The sequence below is a fragment of the Dermacentor variabilis genome, unplaced genomic scaffold (genome assembly GCF_050947875.1).
Source record: "Dermacentor variabilis isolate Ectoservices unplaced genomic scaffold, ASM5094787v1 scaffold_13, whole genome shotgun sequence".
NCBI classification, from domain to species: domain Eukaryota; kingdom Metazoa; phylum Arthropoda; class Arachnida; order Ixodida; family Ixodidae; genus Dermacentor; species Dermacentor variabilis.
In genome coordinates this window covers 41915928-41936214 of record NW_027460291.1, presented here as the reverse complement: position 1 = coordinate 41936214, position 20287 = coordinate 41915928, and the positions used below count along the sequence as shown (strand labels likewise).

Sequence of the window (20287 nt, the reverse complement as noted above, 5' to 3'; positions counted from 1 at the left end):
GCAAGCCAATCTGTCGTTGTCAGGGTCCATTGCAACGAGCGTCGAAGTTTGCGTCATAGAATGAAGTACCAGCTTATGATTGCGCGTTTCTCCTTCCGCTAGCCACCATACTCCCGCTTTCGCTCTGCTGTCGGCTCTGTCTTGGTTCCGTTTCTGGCCGCGCGTTTGCGTTTTGCGCAGAAAAGCCGTAGCGCCGTCTGCGGACGCCGTTCTACTCACCGATGGCGCAGCGTCACTATGAGACCATGATGTCAGTACTCCTAGATTGGAGGGCGGGCGATTTGAACTGCGCTAGAGGTACGCGGGCGCTTCAGAACGCATTTTCTTGTAAAATAAGTCTCTCCTTGGCACGAAACAAGCGTTTTGAGGTTTCTGGGATGGTATTTCAACAGTCCACGTTGACTTAATAGTAACCTTTAGTGTCCCTTTAAACGCGTCGTCAGCAATGCCCTTAAGCATGTGCCCTGCCACATCTTCTGCCACATCGTGATCGACTTTACAACAAAGTGCCAGCACGTCCTGGATGTACGAGACATAGGACTCCGTGGGAGATTGGGCACGGGAGGCCAGTTCCTGCTTTGTGGCAATTTTACGGCCGGCTGGTTTGCCAAACAACTCTGTCAATTTCTCTTTGCATTATTCCTAGCTGGTTAGCTCCTCGTGGTTTTCGTACTACACCTTTGCCGTGTCTCTTAGGTAGAATAACAGGTTAGCTAGCATAAGCGTAGGATCCCATCTGTTGCTTCCACTCACGCATTCGTACATGGCCACCCACTCTTCAACGTCGGCGCCATTGGTCCCGCAGAACGTTCCAGGATCTTTGAGTTGTACAACGACGACCGAAGGTGACAGCAACGTAGCTGGCGACGATGATGTTGAAGGCGGCAACGACATTGATCATACCTGCTCACCGTCATTCATGGTGCGGACGGTGATGCGGCATCCACTGCGGAGCTCCGTTTCTAGCCGTGGCACTCCGCCTCTCCACTAATATGTTACCGGGATTTGGCGAGTATATAAAAACTATATTTACAATATGTATACAGGATGAGCCAGAATAGTAAGATGGCTGACCACCAACAACGCGCAGCAGCCAGCGTCTCCTATCTTCTTCTTCCTTTCTCTTCTTTCATCATTCCACAACAGTATATTGGTAGGAAGCCTTTCAGTGGTCCACACACTGGTAACAGTTTGAAATTTGCACCACACCAAGCTGCTCATTGATTTTGAGTTTTGTGCCATGCGGAAGGAATGCTGTGACATGCAGCATTGAGAATGTTTGATGATTTGCTAGGTAGCACAAGATATGGGACATTTGAAATTAGTAGCTGTATGGCAGCACCGTTGAAAGTGTGTGCATTTCATGAAATGTCTGGCTACTTTTTCATCTGAAAAAAGAAAGGTTACCCGCTGTGGTTGCTTAGTGGCTTTGGTGTTGCGCTGCTTAGCATGAGGTCGCGGGAACAAATCCAGGCCACATTTCGATAGGGATGAAATGCGAAAACATCGGTGTACTTTAATTTTCAAAAATTGTTCTGTATATACGTAGTGAAGAAGCTTTGCTTTTTTGAGACACAATTGCATTTGGTACTTCTGTTGGATAGGGAGCAAAACTTAACTTGGATCATTACCTTCATTATTTCATTATAGCCTGATTTGTCACAGTGAGGTTCAACTGTATACACTAGGCTTTTGTAAATACAGCTCTGTTTAACTCAACTCTGTTTAATTAAAATTTTCTGTTAATTCGAACCCTACTGAAGGTCCCAACCAGCACTTATGCATTTATATGGGTGCAAACTTTCATTATTTCAATTCCAAAATTGGCCTTCGCCAGATAATTCAAGCTTGACCAGTCCGCACACATATGCCTGACCCCTATGGTGACCCCAATAGCAATCCCTTTAGTGGCAGCGTCTTGTCTCGACAGAGCTTAGGAGAAAGTGAATGCGTTGCACAGGCATCGAAATGATACCTGGTTGAAAACGTGTATTTTCGGCTTGTCCTTGAAAGAGTTTCAAGCAATAACCTAGCTCACAATGTCTGATTATGGTATTTACCCGATTTAAAGGCATGCCTTTTTATCAAGAAAATTTGCAATCAGATACGAAAGCAAAATTGCCTTCGCAGCATTTGTATGTTTTACCGCGTAACACAAGTGTATGACGGCGAAGCTGACTTTAGGAAACCTCTCGCCATTGTGCCATTACCATTGTGCAACACACATTAAACTGTAAATTCCAAATACAGCGCAAAAAATATGCACACACATAAAAGAGGACACGAAAGACATGGTCAAGCGCTTTCGTGTCTTCTTTATGTGTATGTGTATTTTTTGCGCTGTATTTGGAATTTACAACGTTTAATCAACTAGCCCAACAGACGGTCCTTCTGAAACATATTAGACCCTTGCACAATTTATTTTGCTCAGAAAATCTGTTGTGTATCAGATTTATACTTTGTTTAGGAGCTTTAATGTCATTTGGTCTCTGTGTCGACTGATAAATAGTCGTGTTTTTCTGAGAAAAAACTTTAGTTTGCAGTAGCGCTCGTCCTGTCTGGCTTTCCTTGTGTCCTAGTTTTTTGCTCTTTAAGTCAAGTATGAATTGTTACAGACTCGCCCAAGTTTCAGTTCTTGTAGTAATTTCCGCGTTAGCTTTGGGTATATAAAAAATGGGTGCGTGATTGATTCGGGGGCGTGTTCGTATTGTGCAAATACCATCAAATGAATCAGTGGTGTGTTTTGCCATTTTTTTTTGCGTCGTGTTTAATTCGAACCACCGGATAATGCCATAAATTTTGTCGGTCCTGTCAAGGTCGTATTACCGCAGGTGGACTGTGTACTACTAACATAGAAATAAGTCGACAGTCATATTGGTGAACCAAGGAGCAAAAGTGATGGGCAACTTTGATCGCTGTCATTCTCACACTGTTCCAAGTCAGACATCCATTTTTAACAGTGCACACCAACCCTTTCCCTACCATAGGGTTTAAAATGGCCGTTTTTTGGCAGGTTATACTAGATTTTTTTTTTAAAGAAACGATTGCACTCGGAATTTTATGGAATAGATGAAAACAAAGCAGAATGAATTCAGTTTTCAGACATAAACTTTTATTAACGAGATGTTTGTAACAAAAAATATAAATTTCGAATCGCAAGATTGTGAAGTAAAATTGAACAAAAATTTAATGCACTTGTGTCTAAAAAAATGTGCTAAAAATTTTACGTAGCCGAGTGTGGCTGTAGGCCAGTTGGTTATTCATGATTTTAAGAACATTTTAAAATCTTAGAAATATTTTAAACATTTTTTCCTTTTTTTTGTGGTAAGGCCTGTCTATTCTCCTTCTGAAAGCACATTTTTCCAGTCTAGCTTAACTCAATTGCCCCACAATAAAGATGTTTTAGTGCCTGTGTTGCATTGAGACCGCCATCAATCATTGAACCCTTGATGATGTCTATTGAGAAACAATGTCGTTCTTTGCATGTCTCACAGCTTGGAGCTGGAGGTGCCAGAGTTTGGTGCCCTGTTCAAGGAGCGTGCCACGGCGCCCTTCTTTGTGTTCCAAGTGTTCTGCGTGGCACTGTGGTGCCTGGATGAGTTCTGGTACTACAGTGTGTTCACCCTGTTCATGCTGGTTGCATTTGAGTGCACCCTAGTGCAGCAGCAACTGCGCAACCTTTCCCTAATCCGCAAGATGGGCAACAAGCCATACATGATCCAGGTATGCTTTACAGTTTGGCTGTTCAAAGCTTGATGCAATGCATGTTTAATCCTTTAAGTGCCACGGTTAAAATTTTTTTGGCAAGAAGTGCCAAGGACTATCTCATCTCTTTCCAAGTTGCGGTAAGAGGCCGGGCTTATCCATTTGGCGGTCTTCCCTTTTTGGCCGCTAAGGCACACTATGGACTCCGCTTGTTCGGCAGAGATTTTAAAGATGGCGACTGCCAGTTGCATGTTTCTGCGACCTCAGGTGTGCACATTCTTCAGAAGCAGGTCTCACTCGTCTGACGATGCGGCAATTAGTAGACTTTATCCCATCTACAGCAGGCAAATAATGTCCAAGAGGGCTGTGCATTGTCCGGTGTGAGGGTCGGAGTAACACTGGCAATAAATTAAAAGTGAAAAATGGGCAAGCTGGTATGGAAGCATGGCTAAATTCAGAGCGCAAACTACTGGGACATAAGGTAACGCACAAGAGTAGACACGGTGCTCACAGGGAAGGCAAAGAGAGAAAGCTGGGTGAGGTTTCTGTCCAGCATTAATTCATACACGCAGGAGGCAAAAGTGTGGAATGGCTTAAGAAAGCTAAAGGGGCAACAAAATCCACCCTTTGCCCTTAGTGGACGACCAAGGGATTACCTTGGGAGACCAGGCCAACGCTCTGGGCGAACACTTCGAACGTATATCAAGCTCCACACATTACACAAAATCATTCCTCAAATGTAAACAATTAGCTGAACTTAAGGCGCTAGATCGTAAATGCTGTCAGGATGAACCATACAACCGTCCTTTCAATATTCCTGAGCTTAAAGCTGTGTTGAGCACCTGTCGAAGCTCTGCACCGGGAGCTGATAGAATCATGTATGACATGATTAAGAACTTACACAAAGGCACACAAATGACACTTCTGGCACTTTTCAACTCTTATCTGGGCTGCCGGATACCTCCCATCTTCATGGAGGGAAGCTATTGTTATTCGAGTCTTGAAGGTGGGTAAAGACCCTTCCTTGGCGGCAAGTTATCGCCCGATAGCTCTTACAAGTTGCCTGTGTAAACTATTCGAAAAAATGATTAATCGTCGACTCATACATTTCCTTGAACTTAACAAGATGCTTGATCCCTATCAGTGTGGCTTCAGAGAAGGGCGGTCCACGACTGATCATCTTGTGCACATTGAAGGAGCTATCCGTGATGCATTTGTGCATAAACAGTTCTTATCGATATTCCTCTATATGGAGAAGGCATATGACACAACGTGGCGATACGGGACTTTGCGAGACTTGTAGGAAATGGGCATTCGTGGAAATATGTTAAACATACTAGAAAGCTATTTGACCAAACGTACCTTCTGTGTGAAAATCGGTAATGTATTGTCGCGGCCTTTTATACACGAAGCTGGTGTACCCCAGGGAGGTGTGCTTAGCTGCACGCTCTTTATCGTGAAGATCAACACGCTTCATGCTTCATTACCGCCAGCCATTTTTTATTCTGTTTATGTAGATGACATACAAATAGGTTTCAAATCCTGCAATCTTGCAGTGTGTGAGAGGCAAGTACAACAGGGATTGAACAAAGTGTCCAAATGGGCAGACGAAAACGGATTTAAAGTGAACCCCAACAAAAGTTCTTGTGTGCATTTCACAAGAAACAAAGGGCTCATTGCAGATCCCAATATCAAAATGTATAGTCAGCAGATCCCTGTGAACAATGAGCACAAGTTCTTAGGCATTATACTTGACTCTAAACTAACTTTTCTTCCACACATAAAGTATCTCAAGGTGAAATGCTTGAAAACCATGAACTTACTGCAAATATTATCCCACACAACATGGGGCAGCGATAGGAAGTGTTTAATGAATCTTTATAAGAGCCTGATTCGATCACAATTGGACTATGGTGCCGTGATCTACCATTCTGCCGCCCCGAGCGCGCTAAAAATGCTAGATCCGGTCCACTATCTAGGGATCCGACTGGCCACTGGCACTTTCAGAACAAGTCCTATTGAAAGTTTATATGTAGAATCAAATGAATCGTCACTCCATCTGCAGAGAACATACATCAGCCAAACATATTTTCTAAAAGTTCACTCTAATCCTCAACATCAGTGTTTTAATACCATTAACGATATGACATATGCTACACTTTCGTAATCGTCCCTCTGTAAGACAGCCCTTTTCACTGCATATGAGGCGGCTTAGCGTTAAAATGATGTCCCACTCCTCAACCATCGCTTAATGCCTCCAGCTAAGCTGCTACCTCCTTGGGAGTGGCAGCTGATACAATGTGATATATCTTTCCTGCAAGTTACAAGGCATGCTCCAGAGATTGAAATCCAAATGCATTTCCTGGAACTGCAGTACAAGCACTTCTGCACGGAGTTCTACAAAGACGCATCGAAGTCACACGACGGAGTTGCCTATGCAACCGTCGGTCCATCTTTCTCGGAATCTGGTGTATTGCACCCTGAAACAAGTGTCTTTACGGCTGAGGCCTATGCACTATTGTCAGCTGTGAAGCATATAAGGAAATCAAAACTCCAAAAATCAGTTATATATACGGACTCCCTAAGTGTTGTGAAGGCCTTGATGTCATTCTGTAAGCGCAAAAATCCAGTAATTAACTCTATTCTGTCCTGTGTAAGGCATATATATCTAACCAGCATGTGATTATATGCTGGGTACCTGGCCATAGGGGCATCGAGGGTAACGTTCTAGCGGACCAGATGGCCACATCAATTTCATCGCATGCTGTTAATCCTACCGCTCCCATCCCTGTCACTGACCTGAAGACCTTCTTACGAAGAAAACAACGAAACTACTGGCAACACTTCTGGGACTTGGAAACAAATAATAAGCTGCACGTAATAAAGCCACAATTAGGTTTTTGGCCTTCTGCAACAAAATCATGCTGAACAGATGTCCTATTTTGTCGTCTTTAAGATAGGACACACATTTGGCACCCATAACTTTTTACTCACTGGAAACGAGCCTCCAACCTGTGGTAGATGCTGGGAGAGGCTGACCATCCTCCACGTCCTCCTGGAGTGTTGGGAAGCTGAACCTGAGAGACAGAAACATTTTCCTTTAGCATACTGGCGCCACATCCCCCTTCATCCTGTAATGTTACTCGGCCCAGAACCGCTCATTGGCACCAACGCAGTCCTAAGTTATCTGAAAGATGTTGTGTTACATGTTATTAGCCCCCATTCATTCGTAGCGTCTCCTCTCTTCAGAGGATGCCGCTGTGACAGCTCTTTCGTATAGCACATGCCTCTAGGCCCTTGTGTTTCAAGGGCTCTGGCGAGGCAGCAGTGCTCAAGGCAATTTTAGCATTTCACATATTTTGTATATTGCATCATTCTTTCCCAATGCATTTTTGTGTTCATAGTACACGTCAATAATCATTGCCATAATTTTATTACGCGCAGATTTTATGCAATTAGCACCAACACATTTAGGCCCCTTTACAGCCACGTCAGATTTTCACAGCACCCATCAGTCCATTGCGAACTCATTAATACTAGCATGGCGCTCTTTGGCCATACCTGGCCCTTGCGCCATTAAACTTCAAACATTCATTCAAAAGACATGGCACTACTTACAGCTGAAAGTTTATTGGAAAGGTTATAGACTTTATAAACCCGACATGACCTACATCATCAAAGGTCATCAAACAACATAAAAAGAGCAGGTAAAACAACCACGGCTATTAATCTCTCTTAGCACCACAAAAACTGCCATGTGTTAAGTCGCAGCAAGAAAAGATATTTCAGTGTCATGAAGCACTATAGAAGCATGACTGACACACCCTGTCCTCTGTTTCTTTATCTCGTGGGCCTCTACAATTCCTCTTGTTGTTCTTTGTGCTTATACAGGACTGTTGTATTTCCAAACTGGGGTGTGCATTTACCTTGTGAATTGCAAGATGTGTGTGCGCAATCGCTTTTGTGGAATTCGAATGCTCCTTCCGCCTAGTGTTAAAATATCGGTCAGTTTGGCCCACATATGTTTTTACACATGAGAAAGGCACATAATACACCACTGAATTTGAGCATGAAACAAAATTGTTTGCATTATTAAGGGGGGACGCAGCTTTCGCATTTGCGAAAAATTGCAAAAAAAAACAATTTTTTGAAAATCACATTTTTAATTTCTATAACCCTTTTTCTGTCTGATACCCAAATATCATCACAGTAAACCACTTAGAAGTGCTAAAAACAATCGTTTTATCAGCCAAGGTGGCGAAAAATCTCATGAAAATCAAGAAAGAGCAGCGTTTTTCAAGCCACAATATCTCCGTAACGGCATGATCGAGCGCAGCCATCTTGGTCTTGTTGGAAAGCGCATTTCTCCATCTTCAAGTTTGCTGCTTCAGCTATCTCCTCCATGCAGAAACAAGCTCACAAAGAGCAAATGATTGAAGGTAGTGCCAGAGTCTGCGATTGGCCGCGCCCGCCACGCGACTTCAGCGCGGTTCGCCATGGTCCGGCGCTCGCGTCGTCTGCTCAGCTCTTTGCACCTCACGAATCTGGACGTCTCCAGTCACCGTAATCTTGACATGTCAAAACAGGCGCTATGCGGGCGTCGCAGTAGCGTGGCCGATCCCTATGCTTGTGGACGTTTCAGACTCGCTGCTAAGCATTCGGAGCATTCGCGACACTTTGCGACCAAGATTCACGTGTGGAATCCTTGGACATGCGGCTAGGCCATTCAGCGCTTGGTGTTTTGGAATTCGTGACAAGCACATCGCGCACGCAATCCTCAGACACGCGGCTAAGCATTTCGCGCATAGGGAGTCTCCGACTCGGTGATCATGCACATCGCGTGCGGACTTCGCGGACCCTCACCTAAGCATTTTGTGCATTGGTGTCTCCGACTGCGCGATTAAGCACATCGAGCGTCGACTCCTCGAGCCCGCGTCTAGGCATTTTGCGCATCGGCACCTCGGACTGTGCGGCTAGGTACTTCACGCGTCGGCATCTCAAACTACGTGACTAAGCACATTGCGCGTTGACTCCTTGTATCTGTGGCTAGGCATTTCGCACATTGGCACCTAAAACCCGCAACCAAGCATATTGTGCGTTCACTCTATTATCATATTGACACGATAGCTTGTAACAATATCTATCATACCACCCCTTCATAAAGAGAACCTCATCATGAGCTCTGTTCACTAAGCCCCTTGGGCTGGCACAGACACCTGGCTGCAGAAGTGTTTGACGCATCATACAAAAGTACAATTCCGGAAAGCACCTAGCAGCTGCAAATCTATCACTGGCTCTCTGCTCCCAAGTTCTACAGCCATTGTCAAGTAAAGATTACTTGGGAGGCTGCTGACACTCAGAGCCTTCATTCAGTAACATGGTCACTTCTACCAAAAGAAAAAAAAAAATATGCCTCGCTGATTGTACTGGAGATTGCTATCAATCGGGCAGCTTGTGAGTACAGGCTGCCTGAATGTATATTGGAACTATATTCATGCCCACACAGAGTTCTACACCTCGCTTGGTTTGAAACCTAGGCACTATGCTCTTTGTAGAGCAGCAGCAGCAGCAGCAAAGAAGGCCCTATAAAAAGAAAAGGGGGGTAAAGCACACCAGACCAGAGGCCACATCTACAAGAAGCCCCACATCACAAAACACCCCAAAGACTACAAATTTGGTGCCTTTTAGAGAAAGGAAGAGAAGGTGAAACTTTGAGAGCCATTTTCTCAAAACTGTTTTTCTGCCTTTCGGCTCAGTTTCTGGGGCTGATTTCTTTGTTACCAAGATATTTTGACTTTTTTTTTTTGTCACGTTCTTTGGGCTACAGTGCAGGTCGTGACATTCTCGCTTTCTTATCTTGGCCCTTTGTAAGTTTACAATATGGCTTTTCGTCTACCCCGAAAGTGTGCTTGATGTGAAGGTATATATGGCACTCCAAAAAATTTGTGTCGCGAAAAAAAAAAACTGCAAAAATGTCGTGACCTTCAGCACGCATTTAGCTATGCAGTCAGTACTTAACAAGCCTTCTATCACATTTTTTAAATTCCCCAGGCTCTCCAGAAAGTTAGAGGGAGAAAAATTCTGCTCAATAAAATTGAATAAAATGTTCTCAAGATATCGCTCTGAAACTTTTATGGAAGCATCAGGGAGACATTCTAAACATTTGTGCCAATTTTCATCAAAATCCATAAAGAAATAAGGAAGTTGATTTTCAAAGCCACGTCACTGCAACCAGACATTGCTTGCATCTGCAGTGTAGCTGCTCGATCTGTCACTATGCCTGCGCTCGGCTGAACAAATGGTAGCGAGCTTGTTCTTTGCCGAGAAAAGACATTTGCGTCATAGTGACATGCTATCTTCTTCAACCTATGCAACAGGCTGTGGACAGTTGCAGTAGCACTGTGTCCTGTCTTTTTTTGTGCCTTACCTTGTGTCCTAGCAGTTCGTGCTCTGAATTTAGCCAGACTGGCAATAAAATCCGCAAAGTCGCATACTTATGGGGTGCAAGGGGTGTAGCGCCGGACTTTGCCTTGTACCATATTTTGAGATCTAAGTACGAAAGCAACATTCTAATCCTCCACAGTTACTTTTCGCGAACTATGACTTTTTGCATTTGAGTCTTTCCCAACCAATGTGTGCTCTAAAATGTACCTGTAGCATCGAGCATTTGCAACAGATGTGAACCACCATCAACTCTCCGACATTTCTAGTCCACATACCGTTTGTTACTGCGCATAACTCACACCCCTAATACACGGATCTCTGTGGTGCATGTGCGCACATTGCGGAAGTGCCGCCACATTACATCTAGTCCTTGGGAGGTATTTTAACACGGCGGGAAGGCCCTGCGCATTGGTCATCTGCTTTGCCTCTTGGCCATGTAAAGCTTCCTGGAAGCAGTGGGGGACAGTTCATAAGAGTGCATATTCAGCAGTTGAAAAGTGTTTACCTGGGGGCTACACCATGCAGGCCACTCGCGTTTATGGGCCCACTCACCCGCTATTCCGCCTGATTTGCTTGCGTGCAGGGGAATACCAGATGCGTTAAAACTCTCATAGAAAGGGTGGGCGGCCGCTTTGCTTTCTCTCTCTCTGGACGCGTACTGAGCATGATTGCAGGGGATGCAGACGCGAAGCAGCTCATCTTGTGGCGCACTGTGCCAACTCGTGAAGCTCTCTGTCGCCTTCACAATCGGCGCGCGGGCATGACATGCTGCGCAATAATGACAGCAGATACGAATGCATGTAGACAAACCTCAGAAAAAATCAAATTGCATATTTATAAGCAGCACACAAGATTGGATGTGTCCTGAAATTTTCATGTCTCAAGAGCGAGTATCAAAAATGGTTGTTCTGGATGCCATGTCCCCGCTTATTTTATGCTGTTTGTTTTTTGGACTTTTCTCAAAACACAAATTCAGGGCTCCTTATGATATTCAGGCCTCGATATCTCGACTCCAAGAACAGATAGAAATAATTTTTTTGTTTTCACTTTGGAAATTATTTTGCTACAATTTCTGCCACGTGGTTGCCATATTTTGTGGGCTTGTATTCAGTGGGCTGTAAGATATCTGTGAAGCGTCAGATATAAAATGCGCTTACTGTCCATCATTCCTTACTCTTTATGCTACCTAAACATGCCTTACAAATAATTTTTTATTCTGCCATTTATTTTCCACTCTGGTTGTAAACAGTGGAAGTGAAATGATATTTATTGTAGGAACTAATTGACCTACAACAAAACTAATTACATATTTGAAATCTGCACAAAAATCGTAATAAGATTGGAAAGTCATCAATATTGATGAAAAAGATGAACATTACTGTATTTACTTGCATAATCACACTTTTTTGTAAAAAATTTGGTGCAAATTCAGGGGTGCGATCATTACGCAGGCTACGTTTTCCGGGAAAAAGAATTTTGCGCACCGAACACACGAAAGGGCAAGTTTCGGGTCAAAATTCTTACGGTAGCTATCGTAAACATAACCATACATAAAAGTTGAGTAAGGCTTACCTCTGTAAGAGATGCACATGTTATGTAGGCACTACATGAATTGCACATTGCCCTTTTATTTTCTTTTTCTAATTATATAAGGGGTGCCTCACTTTATTCTAAGTCTGAATCTTCATAGTCATCGCTGCAAGCTTCATTGTCAGAACCGGCAGTGTCGTCGCTGGGGGCATCTTCACAGTCCCACAGAAAGTCGTCTTCTGTCCCATCCAGCGCGTTGGATATGCTGGTCTTAAAACTCTTTGCCACTACCTCATCAGAGATACCACTCCACGCTTTGATGATCCAGGAGCAAAGCACCTCCACGGACAGTCCTCTGATTTTGCCACTCAGCGTCAAATCATGTTTGCCACTCTGCATACAGTTTTCAAATATTGTCCTTGAACGGTTTGTTCAGTGACATGTCAAGAGGCTGTAGCAGTGACGTCAGGTCCCCAGGGATGACTGCAGTGTCCGTGCATAGCTCCTTAAGCTCAGCTTGAACATTATCGACAGGATGGCCTTGGAAACTGCCCAACACAAGAAGGGAGGGAAGCAGAAGCACTCCTGGTCTTCCTCCCCAAGCAGTCTTGATCCAATCGACCATGAGTTCTGCCGTCATCCACCATTTTACTTGAGCACGGATGTGGATACCACGGGGAAAGTCTCCCTTTGGAATAGCGTTCGGTTTCAGTATGACGTATGATGGAAGCCTCCGCCCTTCTGCTGTCAGTGCAAGCATTACAGTGCATCACAGCTTCTCAGCACCAGATGTCTTCACGAGGACACTCCGAGCACCTATCTCGTTGACTGTTGTGTTTTGGGGCATGTCGAAGGTCGACGGAGTTTGGTCGGCGTTCCCTATTTGCGACAAGAGGAAGCCATTCTTCTTGTGGATCCTCGTGATGAAGCGATGAAAGTCTATCACTTTTTCTTCATACGAGGATGGGAGTCGCTGGCACAATGACGTCCGCTGCCTCAGTGACAGTCCATTTCGTTGCATGAAGCGAGTCGTCCAACCGGAGCTAGTGCGGAAGTCCTTTGTGATGATTCCCAGCTTCCTGGCAATTGCACACGCCTGTGTCGGTATCATTTCCAGTGATACTGCACAACCATCTTTTCACAGGTCCTTCACGTATTCAAGGAACACTTCCTCAACGTGAGGGAACATGTCCGTTTTGGGTACGTGGAAAGCCCGGCGCGTCCTATCAGTAGCCATCAGCCGCTCACGCTGATTTTTCCAGTACCATATTCGGATTTAGTCGATGCCAAAATGCCTGCGGCAGCACGGTTGCCGTGCTCTAGTGCGTAGTCAACAGCCTTAAGCTTAAACGCGACCATAAAAGTCGCATACCATCCCTTGGTGAAACGGCACCAGCACAGACAAACAATCACAAAGCACACTGCCGCCTTGAAAAATGGCGAAAACGCGGTGTCCGGGGAAACGTGTCGAAACGCACTTGCTGCGTGATGTGAATACGTCAACCAACAGGCGGCTGCTGCTGTAACAGTGCGGGACATCAAAACAAAAATGCCGGCTGATGGAGCAAGCTGAACGCGATTTCTTTTTTTCGTGAGTACACTACGTCCATTGAAACAGCTGCTTCCATATCAGTAATGAATAAGATTGTTCAATTGGCAGCCATTCTAAAGCGAACAAATAATAAACCCAAGGCACGTTTAGGTGTAGATCTTTTTTTAATTCTTGAAGTACAGAAAGTGATGAAGGGAATGAAATGGGGCATCTGCTTAAGAATCTGCTTGGTGCATGGAGTCTGCTTGGCAAGATTTGAAGAGTCGTTTGCGCAGCATTCGACAGATGGTAAGCACAATCATCAGCTAGGCTTCGCAAATGACATATCGCTGTGGCAAGTTCAAGGGTGCGATCATTGTGCAAGTGCGATCATTATGCAAGTAAATGCAGTACTTCAATAGCAGTGTCCCCCCTTAAGTTGATTGCACTGTAGCAGTAAAGCTTTGTCGATTTGTTGAATGATCCTAAAGATACGCAAGGATGCTCTTAAAGATGACCACTTGAATATGTGATGTATAGGAATGTTGGATTTAGATGCCTGCTCTGACCATGTGAAGCAGTGGTTATGCTTTCTTCTAAACTTTTCTTTTGCTACAAAAAGCATAAAAATGCAAGTCAATGAAATCATTCCTTCAGTAATACACGAGCCCAAAGTTGCTATATTCACTCTGTTGGAGTAGTTGCGATTTGTTTATGCTGCCGAGTAGGCTTGTGCGAATATTCAATATTCGATATAAATAGTTAAATGGATAATGCACTATTCGATATTCGCTTCAATTCGAATTTTGTTATTCGGAAATTTCGAAGTATTCGGCTCGAACCAATAGCCACATGCGGTAGGGAGAAGGCGTTTTTGGAATTTTCGGTTTTGGAGTCGGTAATACTTTTCCCAATCCAATCCAGGCCAAGCCAGGAAAACAGAACTATACTCGAAACAAAAGCGTACAAAAGCTCACCTCGTCGGTGTGGTGGTGTGGTCGATTGCGTTTAGTGGGCGACTCTCTCTGTCGCGGCGGCATTTGATCAATCCCAGCTGCCTTGGACCACTCTAGAGAGCACCATGGGGACTTGCATGTGGCCAGCAATTCGATTTGGAATTCTTTTGTTAAGATTCCACCGGGAACCGAAGCTCGATGTCTTAAATGCAACCATAGCAACGCATTTAAGGAGACACCCAGACTTGCACAAGGACTACCAAGAGAAGTGGGACACACGCAAAAGGCCATCCAAGCTAAAGGGGGCAAGCAAGGCAAGTGGTCAACAGCCATCGATAGCCGACAGTTTCAAGCCGAAAATGAAAGCTTCAGCCCCAAAAGCCCAACAGATGACAAAAATGATAGCTCGCTTCGTAGCTTGTGGTATGCACCCCTACAACATTGCCAAAGAACCGGATTTCCTCGACATGATGTTCGCTATGCCGGATTATGCCGTGCCGTGTCAGACAACGTTCTCGAGAGCCATTATTCCGGACCTCTACGCATCAAGCAAAGAAAAGGTGAAAAAGACGCTCAGGGACATTTTTGCAAGCGGAGTGGAGTCGCTTTCAATCACAACTGATGGTTGGACATCGCGGGCAAATTAAAGCTACGTTTGTGTAACTTTCACATCATGGACAGTGACTTCGTGCAATACGTGCATGCATTGGCTTGCACTGAAATGACAGACTCTCACACTGCAGAAAACCTGGAGCTATTTATCGCAGGTGTTGTCGAGGAGTGGGAGCTTCCAGCCCACGATACTGTGCCGATCTTCGTCGTTACAGATAATGGAAGGAACTTTACTTCTGCAGTAGCGCGGTCATCCTGGAGTGGTGTGCAGTGTTTTGGACACACCATTCTGTTGTGTGTCAGTGATGCCAAAAGAGAAGTGCCTTGGTTTTTGCATCTCTGTGCTAAGGCCAGAGCAATTGTGGCTAGATACAAACGGAGTGCCAAGGCCCGAGGACGGCTTCAGGAAATTCAGAGAAACATGCATCTGGACCCTCTTGAGGTTATACAAGACGTCCCGACGCGATGGAACAGTGAGCATGCCATGATGACCAGGCTCGTGAAGCTCCGTACGGTCATTACTGTAGAACTTTCAGAATCTGACGCAGTTCCAAACTTGAACGCAAGTGAGCGGAAGCTTATGAATGCAGCAGTGCAAGTCTTGAAGCCACTAAGTAAATCTGAAAGGGGCGGACAGCTCTTAGCTTGGGGCAGTGCTGCACCTCTCTTGCAGAGGTGTCCACCAATAGACATTTCAAAAGCATGTAGAGGAGACCTTGAGGGAGCCAGAGGCCCAGTGCTTAGAGAAGTTTTACGCTGATTCTGATGCTGCAGTGATGACGGGCTATAAGGAGATGGACTGGAGCTTTTGTAAAGGTAGTATTGTGGTGTACAATGGCACATGGGGGTGCAGGCGTAGATACAAATTGGAGCATCGGTCGTTGAGTACCATGCAAGCCTCATATTAGATGCCGTAGTTCTATCCAACCACTGCCTTGGATGCCAGACAGGACCTAATGCTGGAGATGCAGCGTATGACAACTGGTACCAGCATCACATCTGCCAGAACGCAGACACAAAATCTGTAAGTATGGAGGTGGAAGCAAGCCTGGCTCTTTTCAAGCAATCTATATCCAAGTACAACCTGCTTTACACTGCCCTTGTGTCTGATGGGGACAGCCATACCTTCTCTGCGCTCATAGGAGAGAATGTACAGTGAAACCTCGTTAAACCGTAGTTGGCCAGAGCTCTGAAAAAGTATGTACTAAACGGTAGTACTATTTAACCGAAATAGCATGAGATACACCAATTACCTGTCAGAAATGGAACTTGGAGAGAGCGCGATGAAAGGGAAAAAGAACATGCAGTATTTATTCACTTCGTGTGACAAAAGTGTTGTTTTCATTTGATGCCGCGGCGGCCTAGCAGCGATGACAGAGGCCTCAAACTTACTGAAGCTGCCAGGCAGCTTTTCAGCCAGCCCTCCTCTTGGCAAACACTCGCATGGCAGATTTCTCGTTGGCGTTACGTATTTTCCATGCACGCGCGTGGTAGCGTTGCAGAAGTAGCGGGGCACCTTTTTCATTGCTGGGTGCTGTTCTCGGCGCGACGATTGCATTCATGAGGCTGACGTAATGCACAGCTTCTGCCACTGTCGGGCCTGAATTGCCCATGCTGTCGCTTTCCGTGCCATCCTCATCACTGTCGCTAGTTGACACTTCAGCAACAACAGAGGCAATGATGGCGAAGAGTGCAACCTCGTAGCCGACATCTCTACACCGTCACAGCAGCACTGCCGAGCAACTTCTTCACTTTCCAAATGCCACACACCATAATCAACAGTAGATTCACGTCGCGATGAAGCACCGACTTCGTGTCACGTTCGGTAGCACGAACGGTGTCTAATTTTTCTTCTATGCTGAGCATCCAGCGTCTTTTTTATCCGAGCTTCGGCATGACGCGAGGCCTCACTTGCGCAACGCCACAGTGCTCTCCGTTTCAATCCGGGCATTTACATTTGAGCACAATGGGCAAGCGCCTAAACAACTACACAGCTGGGTTTAAATGGAAGGTGGTCGAGTTTGCTCACGAACATGGGAAGCGTGCAGCCGGCAGAAAATTTGACGTTATGAGAAGTGCATTCGACAGTGGTGTAGTCAGGAAGAAGCTTTGAAGAACACAAGCAACAAAAAGTGTGCTTTCCATGACAAGCCACGCAAGTTTCCCGAATTGGAAGAAGAGCTGCTCTGCTATGTGATGGATCTGCAAAACAATGGCTATGCGTTGACAGGGGACATGCTGCGCGTAAAGGCTCAAACCATGGCATGTGCAAAAACCATACCATGCGAGGATTTCAAAGCTAGTGCCAGCTGGGTGTGAAGATTTTGAAGAGGAAGGACCTCTGCTATCGGCAAAGAACTATGCTGTGCCAGTGGCTTACGCATGACTACATTGACAAGGTACTTAGCTTTCAGAAGCATGTTATCGGCCGGTGCCATGAACACAATTGTATATTGTCCTAAATCGTGAACGCTGACCAGACCCCAGTGTGGTTTGACTGTCCTGAAAACTATACAGGCGACGTTGAAGGTAAGAAGACCATCGCCATGCGTACAACTAGCGCTGAGCGTCAATGCTGCACAGTGATGCTTTGCATTACCGCGGATGGGGAGAAGCTACCCCCCTAAGTTGTATTGAAAAGGAAAAGAATTCCCAATAAAGTTTCCTTAAGGTGTAGTTAGAGTCCAAGAAAAGGGCTGGATAAACGATGACCTCATGCTCGACTGGGTAAAAACTGTTTGGAAGAACCGCCCAGGCGTATTATTGACCAAACGGTCGCTTTTGGTCTTGGACAGCTTCCGTGGTCACTTGACGGATAAGGTCAAGGAACAGCTGTGCCGTGTTGTCACAGACATGGCTGGTATTCTGGGTGGCCTCACAGGCATACTGCAACCACTGGACAACAGTGAATTGGAAAGTGTGAATTGGCCTTTTAAGGCTGAATTCTGCAGGCACTACACTTAACGGATGGCAAGTGGCGGCCACAAGCAGGCGCTGACCGGACGGCTCAAGAGGGACTGTACTTGCTTAGATCCTGTCGAGCTTGGTGTCAATGGACATCATATAGTGAACTTTTAAGTTCACCGGGATCTCGAAAAGCTTGCGTGACGCCAAAGATGACTTCTTGTGGGACGAGTGCACACCGGAACACAGAACGAGCTCGGAGTCTGAGGAGTTGACAATTGAGTGTTATGGCAACTGTGTCACGTCATATACTATAATAAACTTTCTTTGTTCGCCAATTGGTATGTAGCTTTTACTCAAAAAAGAACATTTTTTTTACATGTCGCATGTATGGGCTGCATCTTCAAAATTGGCTCTCATATTTAAAAAAAAGAAAGTGTGGCCCTTGCATGCGTTTATACGGTAACAGTATTCAAGAAGACAGGTAGACAAGAAGACAGACCATCCCGCATTTGCCATAAGTCCATAGATAATTTCTTCTAAGTACCTGGAATATGGCCTGACAAACTGTGACACCCCCTCCACCATGTTTAATCTTCTCCATGTAATTGCAGTCCCTTCTGAAGACTGAATTGTTAGAAAACTAAGACTAACTCGAACAAAAAGTATTTAATGCATTCTTGTTCACACCTACAGTGCAGTACACTTATAACGATATCAAGTAGAACGAAAAATTTGATCGTTGATATATCTGGACTGCTGTAAAAAAAGAAAAAGAAAAGTAACTGCCAAACATACCTTTGTAGCTCCGAAACCAAATTTGCCACTTAGGTTAAAGAATTGACGTTGTAGAAAAATGGCTGTGAAAAGATGTTTATTTCTACCTCTAAACAGTGTATCAAGTGTTAGGCGTGCTGATATAGTAAGAAATCTGCACTTGCTTTCGTGGAAGTTTCAGGTTTACAACCATGGTGTGCATCGTGTCGAGTGGCTGCACGAACAGTGGCGGCTATAATTGAGCCTGTGTGAAATCAATGAGTGACTTTATCAATGACAGTGCACTTAGCGTGAGCATTGGAGTCGGCGTCAAAGACGGGCCACTGTCAATCTCGTTGCTTCTGTCGCACAACGTCGCTGTCTTTCGCAACAACGATTGCCCCGTCGGAGATTCTTCGCAGAATGAGGCAGCGCTATCTGCACTCGGAAACTCCTCCATCGAAGCACCACCTATTTTATCGCCAGTAGCGATGTGCTCGCAGAGTTTGGCAATGTCATCGTTTGCCACCGTGTTTTCACACATGGGGGTTTCTCCCTAGCGCACAAAGCCCGCCGTTTCCATTCATTGGCACAGTCACTGCTTCTAGCCTTCATGATCGTGGTGCTCGCGGTTTTCAGAATCATCGATATCATCGACTGTGCAATTCCTGCAAAATTTGCAGCTTCATCCCACGCAACACTGCTGTGCGCTTTGTCGGCGCACTGACTGCTGCTTCCGCGGCACATTCCACGCTCCCTGAGGAAGAGAGGGAGATTGTAGAAAGGGAGCGCAGACGTGATTTGCTTCTCGCTTTTTTTTTTTCTTTCTCTCTCTGGGGATGTGGACGTGAAACAGCTGGCGCCATCTTGTGGCATGCCATATAATATATAACATATTGTTATATATGGTTTCTTTCTCATAGCCCTAATGCATAAATTGATACTTTGAAGTCGACTCATCGTTATAACCAGTATATTGTTATATGTGGTATTGTTATAAGTGGGCTGCGCTTTATTCCCATCAATAGCCCACTATCGATGTTATTTGCTGCTTTCGTAGCACTCTTGGACAATTAGCGCCATTTGTTGAGTTATTTAGAAACTATTCAGTCACTTTTCGTTTTATTTTTCTGCTGCGCACAGATCTTTAAAGCTTCGCTGGAGAGGGGGCGGGGTCGGCACGATGATCGTTCATAGTTTCCAAGATGGCGTCAGCGTTGCTAGATCTTGGCAGCGGGTAGAGTTGGATAGCCAGGTGGCCTCGGACCTTGCACGTGCTCAGCAGTGCCAGGCTGGCTGCCTAGAAGTCCCCAGTGATGTCCATAGCTGCTGGCCGCCTGTCTCCGGCCTACGTCTTCTGCCTGTTCACCACCACCTCTTTTTGGGCCCGTGTTCCACACACGTGGCCCAATGCTAACACAATGTGCTGTCGAAGCACCACGAAGCCCTCCTTGATTAGACCATTCTATGTATGCACGCTCGTGGCCCAGTCACGATTCACTGTACTCATCGTCGCTTCCCTCATTCGACCACGTATGCACACGTGTGGCCCAATCACGCAAGTACACATCGACGCTTCATTGTCGTCCTCCTTGTGACGCTGTTCTCTTCTTTGTTCCGTGTCCGCACACTGTAGTTTCAACAATTTTTTTTTCACTCTACAATAATCAACACTTAATTATCGAATAATTTGAGCAAGTATGTATGTTGACCTTGTATTCTTTAGCATCGACACTTGGTTGACACTGTCCTTTTCTCATGGAAAACCTCAGCGGAAGATTTGTGCAAGGCAACTTCTGTGCAGGTCTTGTGGAAGGGAATTGCACAGAACCGTCTCTTGTGGGAACTT

General features: G+C 45.3%; 1 protein-coding gene across 1 annotated transcript in view; it reads left to right on the top strand.

Annotated features, from left to right (window-relative positions):
* LOC142566708 (endoplasmic reticulum transmembrane helix translocase) overlaps positions 1 to 20287 on the top strand; it is a 311329-nt gene that overhangs the window by 43296 nt on the left and 247746 nt on the right. Inside the window, exon 4 of the mRNA XM_075677546.1 lies at positions 3495 to 3723. Within this exon, the coding sequence (XP_075533661.1) occupies positions 3495 to 3723 (229 nt within the window). The remainder of the gene's footprint in view (positions 1 to 3494; positions 3724 to 20287) is intronic.